The following is a 25,946-nucleotide window of genomic DNA, read 5'->3' on the forward strand; positions in this document are numbered from 1 at the left end:
AACATAGAAGGCGAAACGATATCTTTTGTTGAAGAACAGTCAATTATACAGTCACTGGTTGAAAAAATTGAAATGAGAAGAGATGAAAATTTAACAACTACCACCGAAAAGAAGCTACTTCTTGAGTTGCAAGAGGAAGGATTGATTAGTGAAAAAGGCATTCCAATCTCATAATGATTTCTACAACACATGTGTTATATATAAAAGAATGGTCACAGTATATGCTGAAATTAGACAGTATGTCTTGAGTGAAACTAAGAACAGCATTATGTTGGGAAAATGTTCTTCAAACAGTCCAAACTATTAATCAGACTGCTGCATATCAAACATTGTTGAATCTGATTTGTTTGATGAAGTAATGATAGTGAAAACAGCTCTGAAATCCAAAGAAGATTCTGAAGTGAAGAACATGTTGAATCTAAACATTTAAATGAAGTCTGGGTGAATCTCTTAAAAAACGTTCAATGAGAACTATCGAATTTAAAGAAAGTAGTAAAGTTCGTTATGTGTATCCCTGAAACAAATGCATGTGTCGAAAGATTATTTTCTAGCATGACTGCACTGTGGACTGATGAGAAAAACAAATTGTCTGTAAAAAATGTAAAATCAATGCTTATTGTAAAATCATAATTCTTAAAAACAAACAATTGTTAAGTGAAATTCATTCTTCAGAAAAGTATTGAGAGTGAGCAAGACTGATTGGTTAATAAGAATATTGTCAGGTGAGAAGAGCATTACTGTATTAACAATCTATTTTGTATCTATAATAGTAAGTAAAAAACCATTTGAAGGCAACTTAAAGTGGCTTAATGAAAATATGCAGCCTAACAATTTGATATACTATTTGTTTACTTATACTTAGTAAAGTGTGTGCATAGTAAACCTTACTACGCATACATTTGGAAAGTTAGAATCATTTTGTAAGACTGGCATATGTGATGGTGCGCATACTAAACTTTCACCCTCAGTCATAAGCGTCCCATATTTTTTTCCAACGTATCTGGGATCCCTACTCTTCAGGCCTCCAATAATAAGCGGGACAGTGGTCTCATACTGGACGATGAAATTCATCTCGCACCTAAAGACAATCACAAACATCATGGGATTCGAACCCAGGCCATAAAATTATTCTACTAATGCGAAAGATTTTTTTAACACACACACACACACACACCTATTTAATGGAAGTGAATCATAGCATAAACTTCATACCTACAATTTTAACATTTGTATTCATACAAATGTATTCATGTAACAATGTACACCTGGTCGTCGACTTACGACCGTCCGCACTTATGACCAAAAAAAAAAAATAATTAATTAATTAATAATAAATCAGGCAGCTGCATGTACGATAACAATGGGATACGATAGTTATCATACGATAACTATCTCTCACATACACTCAGTCGCTTTCAAGCATCTGTTGCTTGTGGTGTATTAATTAAAATTCTACTGAAATACTACCCATAAAATGTCTAGTAAAAGAAAAATGCCTTCATCTACAGATACGCAAGCTAAGAAGTCAAGGAAAACTATTGATTTAAAGTGTAAAATGAAAGTTATCCAGAAGTATGAAGACGGAAAGAAAGTGAATATGATAGCACGTGACTTGAAGTATCACATTCCACGGTATCAACGATACTTAAGGACAAAGAAAGAATTCAGGAAGCTGTGAAAGGTTCCGCACCTATGAAGTCTACAATTTTAACCAAACAATGACAGGGACCCATCCATGAAATGGAGAAATTGTTGTTTATGTGGATGGAAGATTTAATACAGAAAAATTCACCCATGAGTCTTTGCACAGTGCAAGTGTTAAAGAATACTGTAAATAAATATATGGCCGACATAAGACCAGATCAACTTACGACCTGTCAGCGAGAACGGAAGTCAGTCATGAGTCGACGACTAAGTGTATTCATAAAAGTTCAACTTTTTTGGAGTTCATATTTATTATTACTATGATGATATTACAAAAATACACACGAAACATTGTAAATGATCAAGACTGCAAGGCTGAAAATAAGAATGCAAAATATATTCATGAAAGATCTTAAGATCACAAATGAGAAAAAAATAAATGTAACTAACTAACTTAAAGAAGTGTAGATACTGTCACTAATGTTTATAATATATAGGATACATATTAGCATATCTGCCTTAACCCCTAGAGTTAGACTCAATACTCTAAAAATGTACTTCAAATAACAAGTAATGGTTTTCAAGACTAAGTTTTTAAATACCTCAAGTATTTTGTCCTGCTCTGGTTCAGCCAGTATGTACTATTACTTTGTATTTATGCTAAATCTGTTATTATCATAACAGATTTAGTTTTCAACCATCAGACTACAACCTGATCAAAAAAATTATCAGTCCATCTTCACTTGATCGCTCCAATGGAAAATTGTTAGCAGCATGATGTACAGCAAGAAGACTGGAACTGGACATTAGAAAACCCTAGCTGATCTTAAAATGAATACAAGATGTGAAATTGTTGGAAGTTCATCCACTTGGTTATACTATAAATTAAAGATACCAAGAAATTGTATACTTGGTTTAATTCTTTATCCAAGTGTAAGCAAACAAGTTTTCACCTGAAGTATTTTCAGGACTGGGGCAACTCATATATAGAGGCTGATGACTTCACGTCACTTGCCCTAGTATCCCATAATGCAAAGCACATAGCCTTACAGGTATGTATAATGCTATGCATTATGGGAAGGGTCACTACTCAGACCAGTTTCTACCTTTATTGAGGTCTCATCAGTGGAAGCCAAATCCAGAGGTGATATTAAGGTTGAAGTAATGCCGAAGTCTTAATTTCTTATACGAATAGTCAAAAGATGTCACATCTGATAAAGGATTAAACCAAGTATATAATTTCTTGGTATCTTTAATTTAAAGATGTGGAATTATATATTCCTCATGCTTATCAAGCTTCAACTTTCATGTAACCCCACTAAATTGCATTCCAATGTTAAAATGTTGGTGAATATCTTACTAAATCAAGGTTATGTTAGCAAATTAAAAATTACATCAAAGTTACATATTATTTAATAAAAAAATAAAATAAAGTATGTACATATTACCTGGGCAGTCCTATCCCAACCATCACTACAATGAACTACAACTGATGTTTTATTACTCTCAACTTTATCTGCAATACGTACTGCTCCAGCTAAAATACAACGTACATGCTCAAGCCAATGGGTGGATTCAATATTAGACAACCAATGCGTTTCATCAATGGATGGAAAGCAGATTTCTTTCAATTTACGGAGACTCTCTCTCATCACATGAATATTATGAATGTCTAAAAATATGAGTTCAGCATTCTGATAAGCATCTTCACTCTCATAACCCCCACCTCTTGCCTAAGAATAAATAATATCAATTATTAGTGTTAACATCTCTGAATCACATTTATCATGCCAGTTTGTTTAAAGTGAAAGACATTAAACTGACAATTTCAGAGGAAACTCAACATGACTATTAAATTATTTAAGGAATTTACAATGCATACTGGAATATTAATTAAAAGAAACTATAATAAATACCTCCTATATTTCGGCAATGTCACATTGCCATCTTCATGGAAACATACAACTATGACATGTGTACACAGGCAGGCACTACAAAAAGCAAATGAGGCAGAAGAGAGAAAACTACTGTTGTTCCAAGAGTCCTAAAGGTGCCCTCCCCCCACAGCAGGCTATATTCGGTTGTCTTGGCTGGTGAGCTGAAGTTCTCAAGATGTAAGCTTCCCAAATTTGTGGCAGTTTCATGCACCCAAATTTGTTGAAGTTTGAAAAGTTTTTTTTAGAGCTGAGGCTGATTCCATGAACAATCTTTTGTATTTAAATTTGCTGCAGTGTATTAACAGAGCTTTCTTCCAACATATTCTGTGGCAGGTATCAAGAGCATGGTCTGCAAGCCCAGAGTGGCTGTACTGGTGAAACCAGATGTAGTCTTTGCATTCCAAAATCCTGACATTTGCTGTCCTGCCTGTTTGGCCAAAGCAGGCCGGTTTACAGCTGCAAGGGACCTGGTATACTTCAGGTCGGTCTAGGGGAAGTGGTTGGTCTTTAGTGGAGCGGATAAGGGATGCCAATTTTTTATATGGTTTATAACAAGAAGTCAAGTCATTTTTCTAAGATTTTGGTTAACTTTTCAGAGGTGCCCTGGATATAAGGAATGGTAATGGATTTAGTGTGTGTGTGTGGGGGGGGGTAACTGGTTTTAATATTTTTTGGATTTGGGGGGGGGGGTTGTAGCCATTGGCTAAGAAAGTGTTAAGGATGTGGTTTAGTTTAGTGGTTAGAGCATTGTCATCTGAACAGATTAATTTTCCCTGTTATATAGTGTTTTCATAACCCCATATTGTTGTGGGGTGGGGGGGAAGATTGCTGGTGAATGTATCTGCCTGTATCGGTGGGGTTTTCTGTAAACAGAGAAAACCAAGGATCCATCGGGCTGGCGAGTGATTAGAGCATCTAGGAAAGGGAGACTGTTGTTTTCTTCTTTTTCCAAGGTGAACTGGATTCTGGGGGTGTTGGTTGTCTAAGTGTGTTAAGAAGGAGCGGAGTGTATCTGAGCCATGTTGCCCAATAGCCAACACATCATCAACGTAGCGAAGCCAAACAGTGGCTCTTTGTGGGGCTGAGTTTAAGGCTTTCTCTTCGAAAGTCTCCATAAAGAAGTTGGCCAGGGGTGGGGAGAGTGGTGAACCTATGGCTATCCTCTCTAACTGTTTGTAGAATTTTCCTTAGCAAACAAAATAACCTGAGTTCATTGTGAACTGAAATAGGGCTGAGATATTGGGAGGAAATTTGGCTTGGATGAGCTCTAAGGTTTTCTTGAGTGGGACATTTGTGAATAGGGAGGAGACATCAAAGATAACCATTATATCGGTATGTTGGAGTGAGAGGTTTTCTATACTGGCTTTGAAGTGGGCTGAGTTTTTTGTGATGCCATCCACTATGGGACATAATGACACATTTTATTTATGTATTTTATTTGGGGGGGGGGGGGGTCTAGAGTTAAAAGATTTTAGTTTGTTGGTAACTTCCACAGGCCAAGAAGTGACCTTCTTAAGGAGCCTTTCGAGTGTTCTAATTTGGGAGTTGGTGAGATTGCACTCAATAGGGAGGTAGGTAGCACGATCTAATAATAAAGCATTAAGCTTACCTGTGTAGTCGGTTTGGTTGAGAACCACAGTGGCATTTCCCTTATCCGCTTTGGTGATTACTATTTCCTTGTTTTTCTTCATTTCTTGTAGAGCTTAATATTCTCCTTTGGATAGGTTGGTTTTTGGTGGTCTTGCTTTGGTGAGAACATCGGCTACATTCCAGTCTGATATTGTTGGTGATATGGTTTGGAAGGTTGCGAATACCAAGTTCTATCTGAATCATTATTTCTTCAGCTGGTATTTTCTTAGGAGTTATGGCGAAATTGTGGCCATGCCAGTCGTTGAGTGGTTGTTGAGGTCTCAATATCTTCAGCATTAGTTTGCCGTATGTCAGGCCTTGCATGCGATGGAATCTCCATGGACGATCGTAATTCTTGTAGATAGGCTTATACGTTGGTAACACATGACTATTAAATTATTTAAGGAATTTACAACGTATACTGGAATGTTAATTAAAAGAAACTTTAATAAATACCTCCTATATTTCAGCAATGTCACATTACCATCTTCATGGGAACATGCAACTATGATGTGCATGCAGGCACTACAAAAAGCAAATGAGGCAGGAGAGAGAGAAATTACTGTTGTTCCTAGAGTCCTAAAGGTGCCCCGTAGTGGGCTATATTGGGTTGCCTTGGCTGTTAGGCTGAAGTTCTCAAGATGCATACTTCCAAAATTTGGGCCAGTTTCCTGCACCCAAATTTGTTGAGGTTTGGAAAGTTTTTTAGAGCTGAGGCTGATTCCATGAACAATCTTTCATATTTAAATTTGCTGCAGTGTATTAACGTGGCTTTATTCCAATGTATTCTGTGGCGGGTATCCGGAGCATGGTCTGCTTTCTGTAGTGCCTGTGTGCACATGTCATAGTTGTATGTTCCCATGAAGATGGCAATGTGACATTGCCAAAATATAGGAGGTATTTATTAAAGTTTCTTTTAATTAATATTCCAGTATACATTGTAAATTCCTTAAATAATTTAATAGTTATGTGTTACCAACGTATAAGCCTATCTACAAGAATCTACAAGAAAGGAAACTCAACAATATTCAGTACAAAAGAAATGTTTCAATGCAAATATTGAGATCAAAGGTTAGTTGATCTTAACATTTGCAAACAAATTAAAGATACACAAATAACCGAGAAAGGTATGAAATAGAAATGTATACTTCCTAAAAATTATTTTACCATAACCAATGATACACAAGTAGATAAATGAAATATTAAAATATTTTTATATACTTAAGTGGCCTTTGCACAGCTTTCATTTGGAATTCGAAACAGCAATAACAGATTTACTAGTAAACTGTTGGCATGCTTGGTAACATTTACAACTGGCCATCCATAGAATTATAACACTATGCAGAATACATGGTTGGGAACTGAATTTGAATGTAATTCTTTTATGCTGAATTATTGCAAGCAGAAGTTTTTCAATGTCTATTTAAATATTTAAAACTTCCCAATTGCATCTACACCTTGTCATGGTAAGGAACTTGTGACAGCTATAATAGCAGTCACAAGTTCCTTACCAGTATTACAGCTGTCCTAAACAGATCAAGGAAGAGATGCCAGATTAAGATCATTACTTGTCATACCAGGTGCTGGTAGCTGGGTAAGAGGTTAATGACCATTTTTTATAATAACAAACCTGGTATTACTCACAAAAAACATGTGAGTAAGCATCTTGAGAAAAACAACAATATCAAGAATAAGGACAAACAATTTAGAATAACTGTTATCACACAGAATGCCAGGAGTCTGACTAGGAAAGAAAAATATTAAAGCACATAGCAGGAATGAGGTCACTAGAAGGTAAACACTAGATAACTGAGAGGTCATGATGCACCCAATTAATAAGGGTCTACCCAGATATGGAATGAGGATGGGCTTATGGGATTTAGATTAACAAACTGTATTCTTATTGGCTTAAACCAAAATATAAAACAATAGTACATAATGAAATTTCATGCTCACTGGAGCATCACCTGGTTAAACAAGGCCTCTATTGTTCTCATCAGGTGCTGGGAGCTGGGCAAGAGGCTGATAACCATTTTTTGTAAAAACAAACCTGGAAACAAAAAAAAGAAGGATGGATCAAACAGTGAAAAATTAGTTAATGGAACAAAACTCCAAATCACCATCAGTAGAATTCAAGATTGGCCCAATCAACATATGAGGCATAAGTGAAAAGTAAAGAGTAGCTATAGAACTCAACATTAAACATGTGATAAGCATCTTGAATGGAGGACAATTTCATGCAGGGTGATGAGGGCAAACATCAAAATAGAGAATTGGACAATGAGACTTATATGTGCACATGGTCCCACAAAGCATTTACTAAGGAAGAATTTTTCAAGTCATTAGAGAAAGTAGCCAACAAAAGAAAATGGAAAATCTGATCCTTGTTGGAGGTCTAAACAGCAAGGAAGGAATTGAATCCCAGGCATAGATAGTTATGGGAAAATCTGGAGAAAAGCGTAAAGCTTGGAGTCCATGTCCATGAACAGCAAAATGTGCATAAAGATGTGCACAAACTCACATGGAGAGAACAGAACACACACACAGAGAGAGAGAGAAATCTCACTGACTAGCAATATCTTTATGCTGGTTTAGAAGAGTAGAGTATACAAGAGATTTGAAATAGTGATCACCATTTAGTTTTGAGCAGGATGAAACTGAACATCATACTGGAAAGTATGCACAACAATTATAAAAAGAATAAAAGTTGAGGTGCTTTCAGAGATGACCTATAGAATCAAATATACAAAGGTTATTCAAGAAAAAATCAGAGTTTGAAAACAAGAACCTAGAGAGACTCAACGGCAAACTCTGGAAAAAAAAAAAAAACATTGATCGATTAAGCCAGGGAAGCACATGGAAGTTGTGTGCAAATATAGCAAAATCAGAACTCCATAAACTCAATCAGAAATCCTTGAGCTCAGGAAGTTCAAGAGGTGCCTATGGAAAGAAGGAAGCATATAAGTATCTAGCAAGTAAGTTAGCAGATGCCCTAAGAGAATACAGAGAAAAATGTAAGAAAGCAAAGCAATGTGTAAAAGCAGATAAACAAAAGTCATGAGAAGACTTTGGTAAAAATATAGAAGATAAATATCAGGAAGGTGGATTGCCAGCTTCCTCCCCAGCCATTCACATTTCAGATCATAATTGATGGTTTTCTTTCATCTGATTTTTCAATTAATACTGGTGTACCCCCCCCCAAGGCTCAACGTTGTTCTACACTCTTTCTCTTATACATCAATGATCTTCTCTCTCTCTCTCTCTCTCTCTCTCTGACATCCAATCCTTCATAGCTTTTGGATGAAAAGAGGGGTGGAGAGTACTGTTATCAACATTTTCAAAACCTTGTAATGCTCAGGTACATAATTCAAGATCTTCTTTAACTGATGCCTTAAACACTGATTACCTTGCCATTCTCAACAGGGGTGAGGACAACATGAGGAATTTTACAACCACCAAAACACAATCTTGTCCTGTTTCCAGGAAGAAAGACTATGCCTCTCTCCCTGACTTCTAGACAATATTTTTCTCACCAAACAGTTAACCCAGAAGGTTGAGACTCTTCTGGGTTAACTCTCTTATCTCATCTAATCTATCCTGGAATAAACACATCAGGTTCATAGCCCTCTTCAGCCTTCAAAAAGCTTGGCATTCTTTTTCATTCTTAAACAGTACTTCTCTCCTGCTGAAAACTCCCAACACTTTTAAAAAGTTCAAATCTGACCAACCTTAGAATACTGTTTCCACATTAGGGACAATGTGCCTAGGATCTTCCTCAGAATATCTGATTGTATTCAGAAGCAAGCAATGCACTTGATTGATGACCTCTCCATCAATGACTCCTTCTGGTTGCTTTCCTATAGACACTGTTGCTACATTATGTCTATTCTGTTTGTATTTCTATAGACGCTGTTCCGCTGAACTGGCTGCTACCATCCCTCCAGATTCCTCTAATATATGAGACTGAAATAATATCTGATATTAGTCTTAACAGATAAAAAGATAACAGATTAGTATAGAGGAAATGAAGTTATTAATTACAAAGCTTTACATTATGTATTATCATAATATCCTATATACCTCTTGAGGGTGCATATCGGGAATATAATATTTACATTATTTTACACTGGGAAAATCTTGGAATGCTATTTTAGATTATATATCAAAATTTTATCTCCATTCCCACCTTCCTTTAACATTAAAGTAAAAAATGTTAAAAGTACTGCATATGTTAATGCTCACATACACAGTACTTCAAAGTATTTCCTATGTGAATCTGTGCAAGTGTCAAAAATACCATTTCAGAACAATAAAATTTAGCTACAAAATATATACTGAATTGGAAGCTTAATGTTAGTTTTTAGCCTGAAGAAAAAAAAAACACTTTTACATCTAAAAATATATTATAAAGGTGTTAGAAATAATTTTTTTTTTTTTAAATAAAAAGCAGAATACATTAGAAAGAGTGGGAATGGCATGCATCAAGAAAATTGGGAAAGTAGTAAACATGCAAATATTTGATATAAGTTCCTGATGTACTAAGAGGACAGCCAGAAGAAACTACAGTTGACTTGCACTACAGTGTACTTCCAGGAACCAAAGGAATAGTTTGCCATGAAAGATCTGTTGTAAGAAATTTCCTTTAGCAAAATACTGATGCTACAGGACTTCAGGCAGGGTATTTTGGTACTTTTCTACAGTGAGAGATACTGTAGCACTCATTTGGATACTTCACATGTTATGCAACAATAAATTTGGTAAGCCAATAAACTAGCTATTTAAAGCAAACAAAATGACAGTTTATGTAAAAGACAGGATTGCTAATCCTATTTCTCATACAGCCTAAATATAATAACTAGGATATAAAAGTTGTTCATCTCTGTCTCCTTATAAACATGTGTAAGTTTGAGATCCTAATCCTAAACATCTACATATAAATTGAAATAACTAAGATGTTGCTTAAAAACAAAAGCAAAAAATAATATAATAAATTAAAAATTTTATAAAACACTTACTTTATTAGCAACAGCATTTACACTTGGCCTAGCATCCATAATGAATATTTTATGAGACTGAGCATTTGCATCCATAATCATCTGAATATATCTTTCATCATCTTTACTACGCTTCCCACTAACACCAACTAATGGCTGACCACAACGAGTAATAGTTGCCTGGCTTTCACGGTGTATCCAAGAAAGAACCTGAAATATTTAATATATCAAAAGCCAAATCAAAAAATATAAATCTTGAAATTTTAAAAGAAAACTGCATTGCGTCTGGAGGTTTCTAATTGCAATAAATCCAGTTCAATAATGTTTTAGTGGATTAATTTACTTCTTACAAACATCACAATGAATTTTAATGGGTTACAAATTATTTTTAAGACTGTGCTTAAACAGCAGTTTTTTTTTTTTTTTCCCCTTGCTCTACTCACACACACACACACATCTTCTGTACCTCCACTGCAGTGCAAAGTGTTCTAATTTCTTGCTACACAATTTTCTCTGTTATTTAGAATATGGCCAAAGCAGCTATGGCTATAAAGATAATGTCTTTTAACTACATGTATTCATCTGCTTGGTTTTACTTGTTTTTGTGGGATGAAAAATTCAAGTCTTTAATCAAGAAAATTAACCCTGCTATCACTATAGAGGACGATAACTTACCTTACTAGAAAGCTCTTTTGCATCCTAGATGGGACAAGAACTGAGGTCTTTATACCCTTTGGGTATAAAGACCTCAGTTCTTGTCCTATCTAGGATGAAATGAAACAAATGAATGCTAAAGAGGTTCATAATTACAGAGAACTCATCTCCATACACAGATCTATCCAAGTGATACTCTATTTCAAGAAGAATGTCATTACCCAACACAATGATACAAGTTACCTAATATAGCAAACTGCCATCTACCACCAATGAACTTTATCTAAAAGTGCTGTTTTATACCTTATTCCTTCAAGAAGATTGTTATATGCAACTAAGCCTATACCATGATCAGGAATTTAGTTACTATATAAAGTACCTTCACTTCAAGTCAGTAATTTCTAACAGTATATTAATTATCACCACCATTGTCATTAACATTTTTCTAGTGCAAAACTTTTGTAGTGCAGGACTTCAGTCTTCCAGGTAGGTGGTCTGGCTTTTCCAGATTTACTACCTCCTCTCTCTTCTTTTCATCTTTGCTTTGAATGTTTGTTATTTCTGATAACCAATTTCTTATTCTAGCAATTTCCAAATTTTCTGTGGCAGTACCTGCCTATATTAGATACATAATTATTGTATTCACTTTTATTAGAAAGGTTTCCATCATGTTTTGCCTCCTTTTTTCTTTCATTAAATTATGTTCATAATTAGTTACAATAATAAGTATTTAAAAAATCCTCTAATACCTTTTCATTTTTCAAAGGGAATATATATATATATATCACTCTCAGCCCTAAATTTTTAACCATAGCAGGCTAGAAAAAGTAGTGCTATTTCTAATTCTAACAAGATATTTCAATTCAATATACTAATGTCTATCCTATGATTGATTCTGGTGAGTACAAATATTTATCTGTGCTAAAGAGTCTCCTCTCTCTCCATCTCCCATCCAACCATTTGGGAGGAAGGAGGGTAAGTCTGTACTCAGTGACTAGAATAGTACTTATAATGAACTTTCTTCTGCAGACCTAGCATCATGGAAGTAACAATGAAGCTCTGTAGAACAATAAGTACTTATCTAAATTTAATAAATTAATGTATTTTTGATTATCATCTTCTGATATACATATCCTCAAGAGATACAGTAGAGAGGACAACAACAAATAAGATTACATGACTAGCTGTTTCTAATCAATATCTTCCAAACTGGCTTATTACTTGCCAGTTCTGATTTTATTAGCTCTTAGATTTCACTTCCCCACACATCAATCAACCTAGACAAGAACAAGCCCATAGGATTCCCATACCTTATGTCAAAGGCATCTCCGAACGTCTTTCAAAAATTATGAAGAAATACAAACTTGCTACTACCTACAAACCAATCAACAAGATCTATAACTTGTTACCTTCTCCTAATGACAAACTCTCACCTCTGATGCTACCTGGCATGTACAAGGTTCCATGCTCCTGCAAATTGTCTTACTATGGACAGACAGGTAGATCTGTTCATAAATGCATTTCGGAACATCAAGACCATATCCGTCTTATCAAACTGCAGAAATCTGGCCTCGCACAACACAGAGTTGAAAACCCAAACCATAGGATCCATTGGGAAAAGACCAAACTTCTACATAGATATTTATATAAACATGAATGTTTATATAAAGAAAGTGCTGAAGCCCTACTTCAAAGACCAAATCTAAACCGTAATGACGTTCTTGCTATTCCTGAAGTATGGGAAATTGTCATACAAAACTGTGTAAAATAATTTTTATATATGTTATCTTATTTTAATGTAATCTTTTTTTTTCTTCATATATATTTTAAATTAATTCCATAACATGCTACTGCACGCATATTGGGATTCCATTGTAATCATGCACGCTAACTGTATGTTATTCCTAGTATTGTTTGAATTAATTATACTGACGATGTCCTAAGATACTAGGATGAAATATTTACTTATTAAAACTTATTACTGTGGTTATTACGTGTGTTTGTTTAGTCATTAACTCAAACATAGACTATGAATTCCTCTGTATAATGTCCCATTTACTGCATGTAATTGTAGCATTCTGAACATCTTTTTTCTCTCAGAATCTTGTTGCATGCTTTGTCCATATCCTAAAAACCTATATGGCTTGGATCCAGCTTGTTCTTCAACCCCCCTTCCATAATTTTAGTTAGCCCCTTTGCAAGTATGATTGCATAAATCTTACCTGAAACACTTAGTAAAAAAATTCTTCTAATTCTTACATTATTTTATTTCTCTTTTAAGAGATGGGAACTGTGAATTCTACTCATACAGTATTTGATCCTCTGACCAAGCCATTTGAATTATGCAATTAAGCCACTGCTGTTATAGCTTTATATTTTTAACACATCAGATCAAATATCTACCCTGGCTGCCTTTCCACATTTTAGGCTTTTAACAACTTTTTTCTATCCCAAATATTGATAGAAACAGTACATTTTGAAAATCTAATGCAGTGAATTATATAGTGATGAATTAAGCAGTTGGCCAAGCCTCATCTGTAAACATGTATATAAGTGAGCTAAATAAATTTAGAAAAAGTATTTGCTGCCGTTCATCTCTTGATATCGGAAACAGAACAGCTGCAAAAAAAATCATCTCTTGGTGTGAAACCACTACACTTATTTTGGGCACCAATAAAAGGTATAGTGGTTGCACACCACATTATGTAATCCTTATCTCACCCACTGCTTAGTGCAAATGGTGGATCGATCATCTAGCACAGAATGATCACCTGTAACGAGTCCATGGTCTCCATTCATGGGTGGATTCACATTAAAAAAAAAGCATAAATATACAATCAAGTCAAAATTTTGTATTTTCATCTATATAAATATACATAATTAGTATGAAAATTAAAAAAATACCTTATTTGTGTTCATTACAACTATGGAATGAAACAAATTTCTAGTGAGCATAGGCTAAAACCTGATTACATCATAGGATGAAAAGCAAACTAGAAATATCCATCATTATATGACATTCAGATTAATATTACATAGTGTATTTACATTATCAGGAAGCTTTGCAAAAATTTTAAATAAAATATTCATCTGTATATTCTAGAAGTTTTTTTAGAATAAGTTGCAAGAACATTAAAAATCGGGTATAGAATAACATTAATTTGTCATACCGATTAATTCTCCCCATCTTCTCTTTCATGTCAGGCTCAATGACCAGTTGAGCCAAGTAACTTAGCTTTCTTAGAAACATGATACTGTTTATGATAGGGCAGTTAAATTGTATTTGCACTGTTAGCTATGTCTGTAAATTGAGCATGCTCTCCTGGTCAGTTTGTATGTTTAATTTTTTTTTTTTCATAAATAAGAATTTACAAGAATTCATTTGGTCAGGTAAGTTACAAAGATAATCAACCTCCTCCATTTAGTATCCATATGGATACCTGGTAATTTGGGCGGGGAGGAATTTACGGCTAATATTTATTTCATGTACATAAGTTTAAGTTTCTGTGTTTAATTTTTCTAAGTATGTCAACTTATGTACAGATATTAAAACAACATACCTGGCAATTAAGGTTTACAAAGGAAAGTGAGGACTAGATATTGAGGAGAACAAATCAGTGCAAATTCTCTGCATTCTTTATAGACTATAATGAAGATCATTTCCTAGTCATCTTGTGCATTATTTTCCTTAATGAAAAATAACACTGCAGTGAGGACTGCAATAACCTCTCTTTACACCAGAGACTAAAAAACTTTTTTTTCCTAGCATGTCTACAAAATGTATTAAAGCATAAGGACTAAACTCACAAATAGGTATACCTAATGTGTATATTTGAGCCACTAAGCTTTTGGAACAAAACCCAAACAATCACATTTTCAGAATTGCGTATTTAAAATTTAAGTGCTACTTGAAACTCAGTTTAATGGAACAAAGACAGCACAAGGAATTAACCAGAGAATTTAATGATTCCAATATTTTCTTTATCACAGAGATCATCTTGGATGGAAGAATTGCAACAATGCACACAACCCACACAAAGAATAAGTGGGACTTAGACTGAAAGGCTAACATTCTCCAGGACTTTGGGTTTTCGGTCTGATCTCTTTCAAATTCATTATAGCAAACCTACTATAATGCTTTTGTCATTTACAAGACATATTCATATTACAAGAAATAAGTTACTTAAAGACATATTACAAGAAATAAGTTCACATATTTTAAATAAAATATGTAAATTTGTTTTATTTAAACAGATGCTCAATAATAGTAACATCATTAAATTTTAGAAATACATACTGGTATTCTTCCCCTACTTCGAAAATTTGCTACTGCTCGAAGATCTTCATCTGTTGCTGCTGCAGGAACGGCCAGCTTTAAAAAAAAATTAAAAAAAAAAAATTAAAAAATGGCTCAATATAGATTACAAAATAAATATGTCATAGTTAAGATAAAAAACCAAATGGCTAGTTTTCTGGCACCTTAATATAGAAAATAAGGGGGGGGGGGTATCTTAACTAAAATATAATTACACCTTTATGGCATTCGTATAGTGAAGGTATGTAAGTTCTTTTCACTAAGCTTTGATATCTTCCAGGTCTACCTACTCACTGATGAGACCTCAAAAAAGGTTGAAACCGGTCTGGGTAGTGACCTCTCCTCATAATGTAATGAGAGTATTACATCTCCTAGGAGCTGTGTTTTACATTATGAGAAAATATCAAGAATAGTCAGGGAGCTTGCTCCACCTTTACTTCGAATTGCCTTCGCCGATAGTTTTTCGACATGAAACTTATAAATCGTAGTTATCGATCTTTAGTTTCGCTTACTGGCTATAAAACAACAAAGGATGTTTATCCCCTTATTTTCTAAATATGTCATAATAAAATGCTAAACCATAAATTCTAACATTTCTTATATGAATGTCTATTATACCGAAAGTTTTCTATAATAAATTTTCACTCTGCTTTGATTGGGACTTTTTTTTTTTTTTTTTTTGTCAGTAAGTTTCTTATAACAATTTTTGCTACAGCAATAGTAAACTGGACTTAGCTTCTGAAATGAAATGAAAAAACTGAAGACAAAACTGAAATGCTTATATTTATCAACAGTTTGCTTCTCCTCTTCAATATCACAGTCATTTCATCAGCATCAAAATTCCTGATCCCATCCAGTCTTCTCTTTCGTGTTAGGCTGAATGGCCTGTCATAAACAAGTAACTTGGCTTCTTAGAAACCTCATACTGCTTATGATAGAGTGGTTAATTCTATTTACGATGTCTCTAAATTGTGTGTATTCTTCTAGCCAGCTTACCCGTTTTGTGTGCAATTAAAAATCCTGCTATATACAAAACCAAATTACTCACCTTCAGTTGAAAAGCCCTGACTGCATCCTAGATTGGATTCAAACCCAAAATTCTTGATATGTATCCCTCAAAGAATGTACTACATTCAATTACTTATCAATAATTTTCTTCCAGATTAATTCTTATTTGTCAGAACTTTAGTACCATCAGATCTCATATTCAGGTCTTTTAAGATATTGCTCTATCTAGATCATGGTTTACTTTAAAAGTAAAATTAGAATAATTTTATGCAGGTGTTTGATGCAGGATGGTAGGAAAAAGATCCTGAGTATTTTTCATGCAATCCTGATATGATGGAAACATAGAAGTCAGTGTATATGTGTGGGTTTTACAGTATACATACAACTGAGGTTTTCCAGTTTATGGAATGATGGAGCTCTGGACAAAACCAGACCCTGGCAGATTTATTAAGTCCAAATTCTACATGTTTCCTCTGACTGGGATATAAGTTTTGTGGAATAAAAACTCTGCATCCTCCATATGAGATTCATTACATGCTTCTAGTCGAAAAGTCACTTTTAGTTGAAGTTGAAAGGGGTACTGGTGCAGAAGACTGCACTAGAAAGTGTTTAGTCTCATAAACAGCAGCCTAACTCTGCAGAGATATAACCAGTAATAACAGTGAAAGTATGCTACATATTGCAATGGTAACAACAGATATAAGAAAATATGCAGGCTCCTCAAATGAGTTCAATGTCTCATCAAGGGAGGGGTCCTATCTATTCAACACAAAATATTTATATTTTTCCATGAATGTATTCACTGAAAATGCACTTTCAAAATCCATTAGTAGCCAATTCCATATACTTGCCACATGCCATAACAGCCTGAACCTTACATGCTTCCTGGCCACACCAGTTTCCAGGGATGACCCTTAGTTCTTCTTCTCTGTCCATACCTTGCAATAAAAATCTGACTTGTATCTATGTTGTAAGGTCCTCCTGCCAACTTTTATCTATTATAACTTCTCTCTTTCATCTATTTCTCAAACTCTGTCCCCATCCCCTCAGTCTACCCTCATATGCACAATTCTACAGCAGCAGATAATCAAGATATCTTGATTATCTGCTGCTGGATCCTTTCAACTGTCTTCCTATTTCCATGGGAAGACAGATGTTCAAATTAGTTCTCTTCAATAGCAGGTATCTGATGTCATGACTTCGAATATCAAGAGCAGCTGATCGACAGATACCAAAAAGTAGTACATGAAGAAATAGAATCCAAGCGACTGGTGTTGTGCAGTAGGGCTCCGTGCTTGGACTAATGCTGTTTAATTTGTGCATAAATGACACAGGAAATAATTTGAAGGGAAATATTCAGTTGTTTTGCTGATGATGCAAAGTTGGGTAGCATAATAGTTAACCAAGTGATGCAGAGAGCTTGCAAGATGATTTAAACAGGCTGACAGTATGGGCAAAACATAATGGATGCCAAATTAATGTGGAAAAGTGGAAAATTATACATTTTTGAGATACAAAGATTACAAGCTGGGTACCACACTGAGGGAACTGAACTCAGAGAAACTGATAAAGCTAGGTATTTGGAGGTAGTAGTAGAGAGAGAGTTGAAGTTTAGAGGGCATATTTCTAAAGTAGCCAGGGTAGCTAACAGTGTTACTTGGTTAATGAAGAGATAAGGGAGTTATCATTCCTCTTTATAAAGCCTTGATATGATCACATCTGCATTACTGTGCTCAGGTCTAGTCACCTGTGTTTCTCAGGGATGAGGAAGTAGTGGAGAGGATCCAGAGGTGAGTAACCAAGATGGTGAGCAGTCTGTGAAATGCTCCCCATGAGGACAGATTGAGAGTTTGGAGATTGCAGAAGTTGGTTGATGGGTGAAAAAAGGGTGGATATCATAGAAACATTTAAGTTACTTAAAGGATTTTATAGGATTAATACAGAGGAAATTCAGCACTCGACTCAAGGGGACAGAACAAGAGGTCATCCTTGTAAGTTGGGCAAGAGTGTGGTCAGCAAGGGGTGAAGACTAAATGTTTTGCTTTAAGAGTGGTGAATGAATGGAATGGGTTGCCTGAGTCAGTTGTGAGTGCTTTGTCTGTTAAAGTTTTCAAGGAGAGGTAGTACAATAGATAGTGTTGATAGTTTGGTCTCTCACAATGAGTCTTAGGACTCCATGGACGTGCCCATGCAATAATATTAAAAGCAGGTCAGATGTCCTGAGATAATCCAGAGATAATGTAAGAAAGCTGAGGGAAGTTAAACTAAAGTCAACAATAAACTATGGTAAGAATACAGAAGATAAAAATCAGGGATATGGCAAAATTTTCCAGAAGTTATTGAAAAAGCTTAGAAATGGAGACATCAAATAAATCTGAGATGATAAAGACAACATAGAAAGTGAAGATACAGATATTTTGATTATTTGGAGAAATTACTTTGAAATATCATTTAAAAAAGCAGTGACAGAAATATCAAAAGGAATGCACTTGAGGTAGAAAATACATCAGAACCCTGAAATTTTAAAAGGGCAGCTGGAGCAGATATTTGACCAGATATGCTCAAAAATGGAAGAATAAAAATTTTTTAGTGGCCACGTCACATAATTCAGAAGGCCAGGTCAGAGGGTAGAATTCGAGATGGATTAGATCTCTGATATTACTAGTGAGAACATTAGTTGTGTTCCAAAAAAAAAAATTGTGGAGGAGAAACTTGGTGAAGAATAAGCCAAGTTCAGGCCAAGGAAAAGTTACCATGATCAGATTTTCACTTTAAGACAAAGAATTGGGGAAAATAGGAATAAAACAAGGATCTGTGTTTCAGTTTAGGAGTCTATAAAAAATGTATGATAAAGTGCTACAATTATATGGGGTGGACAGAACATTATACAAAGCAATGCATACTCTAAGTTGCAAGCGAGCAGTCAACTGAAGAGATATCATGTAGAAAAGTTGGATGTAAAATCAAATGCAGAACATGGGGAACACCCTATATCCATCTGATCTATGTGAATAACATTATGAAAGAACTTATATTAAATCTCATAGCAAATTTGGAGATATTCAACTTAGCCCTTATGCAGATGATTTTATATTCCTAAAATCCAAAGCAAGTCTTCAGGATTCTATAACTCTAAATGAATAATTGCTGTTACAGACTGACCATGAAAATCAGCAGTAAAAAATATGAATAAGCTGGCTAGTTATTTTGGAATTACAGCTGCTGTAGCAAAACTAGATTGACTAGTGTGTTATATCTGTGTAAATTGTGTTTTATTCTGACTGGTATGCCTGTTTTGGGGGGAAACACATCTTTTCACCTTCATATAGACTGAGTACGAAATAGGGAGGAATATGGGTTTTCATCAACTGCATTCCCAGTGGAGAACCTACAGAACAGAACAAATAAAATATTTTAGCTATTTAGGCCCACAATTTTAGTGAAGATGCAAAGTAAATTAAATAGACAATAAAATAAGCAACGTTGGTGTGATGGGAGCCACCTAAATAAATTTATAGGCAATAAGAAAAAAAAAGTAGCTTAAACATCAATTAATAATATACAAGACAGTGTTCAAACAAACTGTGACTTATTAATCTGAGATCTGAGTTACAAAATAACATGAGAGTTTTAAGAAAACTTTTGGAAGTGAATAGATATGGTCTTATGACAGAAATGAATTAAAAATGAAGAAATTAGAAACTTGACATTGTTAGCATTCAAGAATGTGTGAGCAGGGTTATTCAAAAAGTGATACGGTCACTTAAGAGAATGATAGAGGAAAGGTTAGAATAACATTTATTTCATGACAGGAAAAAACCAAGAGGAAGACCAAGATCTAGGTGGATTGATGTGGTTAGAAACACATTAGAAGAAATATAAGATCTGACAATACTGGAGTCCTGACTAATAACATTAATTTAGAAGAAAATTTTTGATAGTAAACTTCATAACAGTAATAATTGTTATCAATAATGAACTTCATCATGTAGTACTATCACAGTATCCCGTATACCCCAGAGAAGGATGGAGGATCTGGAAAGTTCTGATAACACTTAGAACAAAAATGATATTAAAGCAACTGATATAACCACAAGAAAAAACATAAGAAGATAAGAACATAAGTAACCTTCATAACTCTCCTATTAGTATGGTCTTTCTAGTGGTTATATCAGTTGCTTTAGTATCATTTTTGTTCTAAGTGTTATCACAGAACTTTCCAGATACCCCCTCATATCGGGAATTTGATGAAAGAATTGCAAATTATTAGTAGACTCGTGAGATGTAAACAATTAGAGGCCAAAAATGTAACAAGAAGTCACTGAAATGCAAATCATTTTTGTTTTTTGATGCATAGAACTGAAGAAAGTATCTTCAGATTTTGACGTTATCCTGGGGGTTAAATTTTTTTGATGGCTGGAGTTGAGGGCTACAGACAAACCAGTGGAAGCTGAAGTCAGACAGTGGCAGAACAAATTTTTTTAGACTTTGAGAGAAAGATTTTAGGGATAAATAATAGAATGACCTCCACACCTCCCCCCAAAAAAAACTATAGGAAATTCATTTCTAGAAAACTCAGGTCTTTAGGGGGTATCTATGTTCATTACAACAAAGTTCTGAAATATATCACCTAAAAGGATTCTGAACTATACGCATCTGTTGCTTTACATTAATATTATGTGAAATCACTTGATTAGTTCATTCTACAGCAGTGGCGGCCAGTGAAAATTTTAAGTGGGGGTGCTGCATATACAAAAAAAAAAAAAAAATTATTTTCCTAATCAGTAACCAATTTATTACTAGATAAATTTATATATTAAAAAATCGCTTTATTAAAAATATTTCACCCTTATCATGAACAAATACCAATAATAAAAGTTTCGTATCTCACAGAAATAACGCGCACATGCATACATGTGTGCGTTATAAGCGATTCCGACACTGCCCAAACAAGCAGTGTTGGAATCACTTGTAACGTGCAATGACAAGTGCAAACGAACATCGGCGAGTCTAGCTACAATTGGCCAAACGCGATGATTCTGACACTGCATTAGATTGCAGTGAATTTGTTTCGTGTAACGATAATTGAAAAAATATAATTCTTTTCATATTTTCAACAGTGACATTCGTCATAATTCAGCCTTGTATCTATAATAAATAAATAATTATATGTTATTTTAACAAAATAAAATAAGATTTACAAAAAACAGTTCACCCTCACCACGAACATGCACCAATAATAAAAGTTTCATATCTCACAAAAACAACACGTGCAAGCATACGATTTATCTGTAATCGACACTGCCCAAACGAGCAGTGTCGGAATCACTTGTAACGTGCAATCACAAGCACAAACGAATATCGGCGAGTCTAGTTGCAATTGGCTGAATGTGATAATTCCAACACTGCGTTAGATCGCAGTGCATTTGTTCCATAATCTAAAGCATTAATTGAACAATTCCAATTATTAATTATTCAATCAATGTCAAAACATAAGATGTAACCTTTAACATGTTGTATTGCATTTATATAATATTGTAAGGATTGTTATTATTTATAAACACAAACAAAATTTAATTTTTTCAATTTTTCCTTAGGGGTGCTGCAGACTATGAGCTGCCACTGTTCTACAGTTAACTCCCCACTAAAATGCATACCTTAAAAAAAGCAGATCTGTTTAACTTTCAAAAGTTTCTACTTTTGAAATTAAACACGCACAAAAAAAAAAACACAAAAGAACTTTATAAAATGAATTATCACCTAGATTTTTCAATAAATAAATAAATAAATATACTGTTTCAGTGGAAATGAAACCAGATGAAATAAAATAAATACACACTTACAACTGCAGGATACGTATCACAGAGCTCATAATTTTCATTAATTTTTGTAATCTTCCAGCTTTCTGTTGGTAAACCCTACAAAATTTTGAAGAAATTTATAATTGGCTATATATATAATACATATATCTTTTTAATAAGACAAACTAAGTTGGTTTAGAAACCAAATTATCATTTTATATTACTTTTTTTTATTTTTTTTTTTATCAGAAATGGAAATATGTAACCGAATGTACAAACATTAAAATGCAATAAGTTATTATGTATTAATTCAACAGAAATGATTATTAGCGTTGCATTAATTTCAAATAGTAATTTTATTTTCAGAATTTTAAGGTTCATTTCAAATAAATAATTATTCTGTATAGTATATATACTATACTACACAAAATACTTATACACACCACAAGCTGTCTTGTTTAACTGAATACTAGAACAAGTACTCTGACAATCGAAGATAGCAACAATTTTAATTCCTCTAGGAATTGCAGAATATTTTTTCGATTTAATGTCTGCAGTCTGGATAGACTTAACAGAAAAGTATAATGGAAAACACAGCAAAGATACCAATTACAACTACAGTGCATAACTGTCAACCAAGCAGCCTCCAACCAATGAGAAACTAGTACCATTCATTGGAAAGTGTTTAAAAATGAATTAAGCCAACATAGTGCTTCCATAGTACAGCTGACAGTAATGATGTCTTTTCCTCTGATAAGTTGGCTCAACAGTCAACACTATACATTTTTGAAAATTATGGAGACAACTACCGTGTTTGAATAAAAACTTTAGTTTAATATAACTAAAATCTACATTCGACGTTTCGACCTTTATGTCATCTTCTGGAGCATACAACTATACACAGGAAACAAGCTACACTACAATCAAACTGGTTTGTTAAAGACACTGACCAACCGCTACAACAATTGTTGGCCTGACCTCTGGTGGGAAAATAAAATAAAATAATAATAAAAATTATACATCAACGCAACTAATAAGAGTCCTATTATTAGTTATCTGTTGGTTGTAGAAATACATTGGGCACAACAATAAGTATCTATCTATATACATATATTAACATCATGTACACATTCCAGCCAGTTGGTATGGAATGGTTTCTAATACTAGCTGAGGATTGGCCTAGAGTCCTGACTTATGCTGAATGTGTGCCATCCAGATCCTTGGAATTTTCATGCCATCTTTGTTGTTGATATTTGGGTGGTTTATCAGGATTTCGCAGGCTTCCTTAAATTTCCTTTCGTACCAGGTTTTTGTGCAGTGTAAAGAGCAGGTGCTTTTCCAGTTGATTTGGTGTAAAGTGTTGAGTGCATGGTCTGAGAGGCCTGCTTCACCATAATGGTTATATTTAATGTGTCTAATGTGTTCTTTCTTGTGTATAGGGATTGTCCGTCCTGTTTCACCAATGTATGGTAAGTTACAGGTGCAGCGGATGCAATAGACTACAGGATGTGCTAATGGGAGGAGAGGATCCTTAGAGGAGTTGAATATGGTTTTAAGTTTAGTGGGTGGTTTAAAGGTGGCATTGAGGTTATAATGTTGTAAGAGTTGATTTTTTCCGATAACCCTTTAATGTATGGGATGGCTATGGTTTTACTGTAATCTAGATTCGTTTTTGTTGTAGTTTTATGGAGTATTTTATTAACAGTATTTTTGTTATAGCCATTATTTATGAATGTGTCGCTGATGATTTTTAGTTATTGTTTCAGGGCTTGCTGGTTAGAGCAAATTGTTGTAGCTCTGTTTTTAAGGGTGTTAACGACTCCATATTTTTGTGATGGGTGGTGGTATGAATTAGCATGTATGTATTGGCCAGTGTATGTCAGTTTTCGGTAGACCGTGAAGGATAGACTGCCTGAAGGGAGACATGTGACTAGTGTGTCTAGGAAGGGAGTGAATTTTGGTTTTCGATTTTGATGGTAAATCGTATGCGTTCGTGTCGTTTGTTCAGGTGGCTAAGGAATGTGTTTAGCGTTTGTCGCCCGTGCAGTCAGATCGCGAACGTCATCAACGTATCTAAGCCAGACTGTCGGTCTTAGCGTGGCGGAATCAAGAGCCCTTTGCTCAAAGGTTTCCATGTAGAAGTTAGCGATTGGGGGGGGATAGTGGTGAGCCCATGGCTGTACCTTCTTTTTTATAGGTAGAATTTGTTTTGCCACACGAAGTAACCGGACTGTAGTACATGGGCAAAGAGGGCTGTCACGTCGGGCAGAAATTTGTTCTGTAGTAGGAGAATTGTGTCATTGATAGGGACATTAGTGAAAAGGGCAGAAACGTCAAAACTGACTAATAAGTCGTCTTTGTTGAGTGTTATGTTTTTAATTTTGTTGTGTGTTTTTTATGTAGGAGGGGGGGAATGACCTACCAACTCCTTGAGTGTTGCTGCTAATTTCTTGGCTAAGTGGTAATTGGGACTATCTATTCCTTCCACGATTGGTCGAAGAGGCACATTTTGTTTGTGTATTTTCGGAATCCCATATATTCTGGGGGGGGGGGGGGGGCATAGTGGGGTTTGTGTTTTTTAACCGTGTCTGGTGGCCAAGAAGTGACGGACTTGAGTAGTTTCTCAGTTTTATCCTTTATCCTTTATGTTGGGTTATAATTTACCATATTATATGTGTTGTTATTGGCTACTAGTTGATTAATTGGAAGTACGTATGACCTGTCAAGGACAACAGTGGCATTGCCTTTATCCGCTTTCGTTATTATGTTTTGTTTGGCTTTTAATGATTTAATTGCTGCTAATTCTGTTTTTGTGAGGTTGTTCTGTATGGTTTTCTTAGTGTTCAGGACATTACTAGTTTCTAGTCGTATTTTACCTGCTAAATTGTTAGGTAGGGACCTGATGCCTCTTTCAATGTGGTTGACGACGTGTTCGCAATCTGGCCGCACAGGCGACAAACGCTAAACACATTCCTTAGCCACCTGAACAAACGACACGAACGCATACGATTTACCATTGAAATCGAAAACCAAAATTCGCTCCCATTCCTAGACACACTAGTCACACGTCTTCCTTCAGGCAGTCTATCCTTCACGGTCTACCGAAAACTGACACACACTGGCCAATATATACACGCTAATTCATACCACCACCCATCACAAAAATATGGAGTCGTTAACACCCTTAAAAACAGAGCTACAACAATTTGCTCTAACCAGCAAGCCCTGAAACAAGAACTAAAAATCATCAGTGACACATTCATAAATAATGGCTATAACAAAAATACTGTTAATAAAATACTCCATAAAACTCAACAAAAACGAATCTAGATTACAGTAAAACCATAGCCATCCCATACATTAAAGGGTTATTGGAAAAAATCAACAGAATCCTACAACATTATAACCTCAATGCCACCTTTAAACCACCCACTAAACTTAACTCCTCTAAGGATCCTCTCCTCCCATTAGCACATCCTGTAGTCTATTGCATCCGCTGCACCTGTAACTTACCGTACATTGGTGAAACAGGACGGACAATCCCTATACACAAGAAAGAACACATTAGACACATTAAATATAACCATTATGGTGAAGCAGGCCTCTCAGACCATGCACTCAACACTTTACACCAAATCAACTGGAAAAGCACCTGCTCTTTACACTGCACAAAAACCTGGTACGAAAGGAAATTTAAGGAAGCCTGCAAAATCCTGATAAACCACCCAAATATCAACAACAAAGATGGCATGAAAATTCCAAGGATCTGGATGGCACACATTCAGCCTACCTAATATATAAGATCCAGCATAAGTCAGGACTCTAGGCCAATCCTCAGCTAGTATTAGAAACCATTCCATACCAACTGGCTGGAATGTGTACATGATGTTGATATATGTATACAGATAGATACTTGTTGTTGTGCCCAACGTATTTCTACAACCAACAGATAACTAATAATAGG

The 25,946-nt window shown here is 34.9% G+C and overlaps 1 protein-coding gene across 2 annotated transcripts in view; it reads right to left on the minus strand.

Annotated features, from left to right (window-relative positions):
• mtm (phosphatidylinositol-3-phosphate phosphatase) overlaps positions 1–25,946 on the minus strand; it is a 160,016-nt gene that overhangs the window by 70,886 nt on the left and 63,184 nt on the right. For both annotated transcript variants that reach the window (XM_090391293.1, XM_090391294.1), the window contains 4 exons: positions 22,025–22,099; positions 15,156–15,230; positions 10,226–10,414; positions 3,093–3,377 (listed from right to left, as the gene is read on the minus strand). In XM_090391293.1, coding sequence (XP_090247419.1) covers positions 3,093–3,377; positions 10,226–10,414; positions 15,156–15,230; positions 22,025–22,099 — 624 coding nt within the window. The remainder of the gene's footprint in view (positions 1–3,092; positions 3,378–10,225; positions 10,415–15,155; positions 15,231–22,024; positions 22,100–25,946) is intronic.

Source organism: Typopeltis vanoorti, chromosome 4 (genome assembly GCF_054136105.1).
Source record: "Typopeltis vanoorti isolate ZY-2024b chromosome 4, IOZ_Tvanoo_1.0, whole genome shotgun sequence".
In the NCBI taxonomy this organism is placed as follows: Eukaryota; Metazoa; Arthropoda; class Arachnida; order Uropygi; family Thelyphonidae; genus Typopeltis; species Typopeltis vanoorti.